The 1,250-nt window shown below is 55.0% G+C and overlaps 1 protein-coding gene across 1 annotated transcript in view; it reads right to left on the reverse strand.

The window, feature by feature from the left end:
* Window positions 1-1,250, reverse strand: part of CBLC (Cbl proto-oncogene C) — a 26,097-nt gene that overhangs the window by 10,335 nt on the left and 14,512 nt on the right. Inside the window, exon 7 of the mRNA XM_017852759.1 lies at window positions 576-797. Coding sequence (XP_017708248.1) covers window positions 576-797 — 222 coding nt within the window. The remainder of the gene's footprint in view (window positions 1-575; window positions 798-1,250) is intronic.

A 1,250-nucleotide genomic window follows, 5' to 3' on the forward strand; every position in this document is an offset into this window, starting at 1 on the left:
CCGGCCTGTTTTTTTTTTTTTAACAGAGTCTCGCTCTGTCACCTAGGCAGGAGTGCAAGTGGTGCGATCTCTGCTCACTGCAACATCTGTCTCCCGGGTTCAAGCGATTCTCATGTCTCAGCCTCACGAGCAGCTGGGATTACAGGCACCCAACACCACACCCGTCTAATTTTTGTATTTTTTTTTTTTTTTAGTAGACATGGGGTTTCACCATATTGGCCAGGTTGGTCTCAAACTCCTGACCTCAAGTGATCCACCCACCCTGGCCTCCCAAAGTGCTGGGATTACAGACGTGAGCCACCATGCCCAGCCTCATTGTAGCCCTTGGGAAGTCACTATTCTCAGCCCTGTCCTCCAGGGGACGAGGCTAAGGCTCAGAGAGGTGAAGCCACTAGCTGGGGATCACCCAGGCAGGGAAGGAAGGAGAGCTTTCCACTGATAACATTGCCGGAGAGGCAGAAACAGAGGCAGCGTGTGCAGAGTGGGGTGGAACCAGAGGCCCGGGGAAAGACAGCCGGCCTCCTGAGTGGTCGCCCGCAGCTCTCTGCCCTCTCTGGACTTTGGTTTCCCCATACGATCAATGAGGCATAGAGGAGATCCTCTTGGGGCTTTTCCTGTAGAGAGGGGGAGACCAGCCAGGAAGGCGGCGTGGGGGTCAGACCCACCTGCCAGGTAGCCAGGCAGCGGCTGCAGAGCAGGTGCCCACACGGCTTGATCTTCACATCCTTGTTGCTCTCAGCACAGATCTTACAGAGCTCAAATGTGGAGTCCATGGCCCAGTAGAGCTGCAGCTGCTCCTGGCAGGTGAGAGGATAGAAAAGACAGCGAGGGGCATGTGTCAGCCACGACGACACCACTTGGGCCACAGGAAGAAAATCCCAAACCTCAGCTGGTTGTGGTGGCTCAAGCCTGTAATCCCAGCACTTTGGAGGCCGAGGCGGGGGGGATCGCCTGAGGTCAGGAGTTCGAGACCAATCTTGTCAACTATGTTGAAGCCCTGTCTCTACTAAAAATACAAAAATTAGCCGGGGCATGGTGGTGCATGCCTGTAGTCCCAGCTACTCGGGAGGCTGAGGCAGGAGAATCACTTGAACTTGGGAGATGGAGGTGGCAGTGAGCTGAGATTGCGCCATTGCACTCCAGCCTGGGCAACAAGAGCAAAACAAGAAAGACAGAAAGACAGAAAGAAAGAAGGGAGGGAGGGAGGGAGGGAGGGAGGGAGGAAGGAAAGAAGGAAGGAAGGAAGGAAG

Source organism: Rhinopithecus bieti, unplaced genomic scaffold, assembly GCF_001698545.2.
Source record: "Rhinopithecus bieti isolate Rb0 unplaced genomic scaffold, ASM169854v2 scaffold_35865, whole genome shotgun sequence".
NCBI classification, from domain to species: Eukaryota; Metazoa; Chordata; class Mammalia; order Primates; family Cercopithecidae; genus Rhinopithecus; species Rhinopithecus bieti.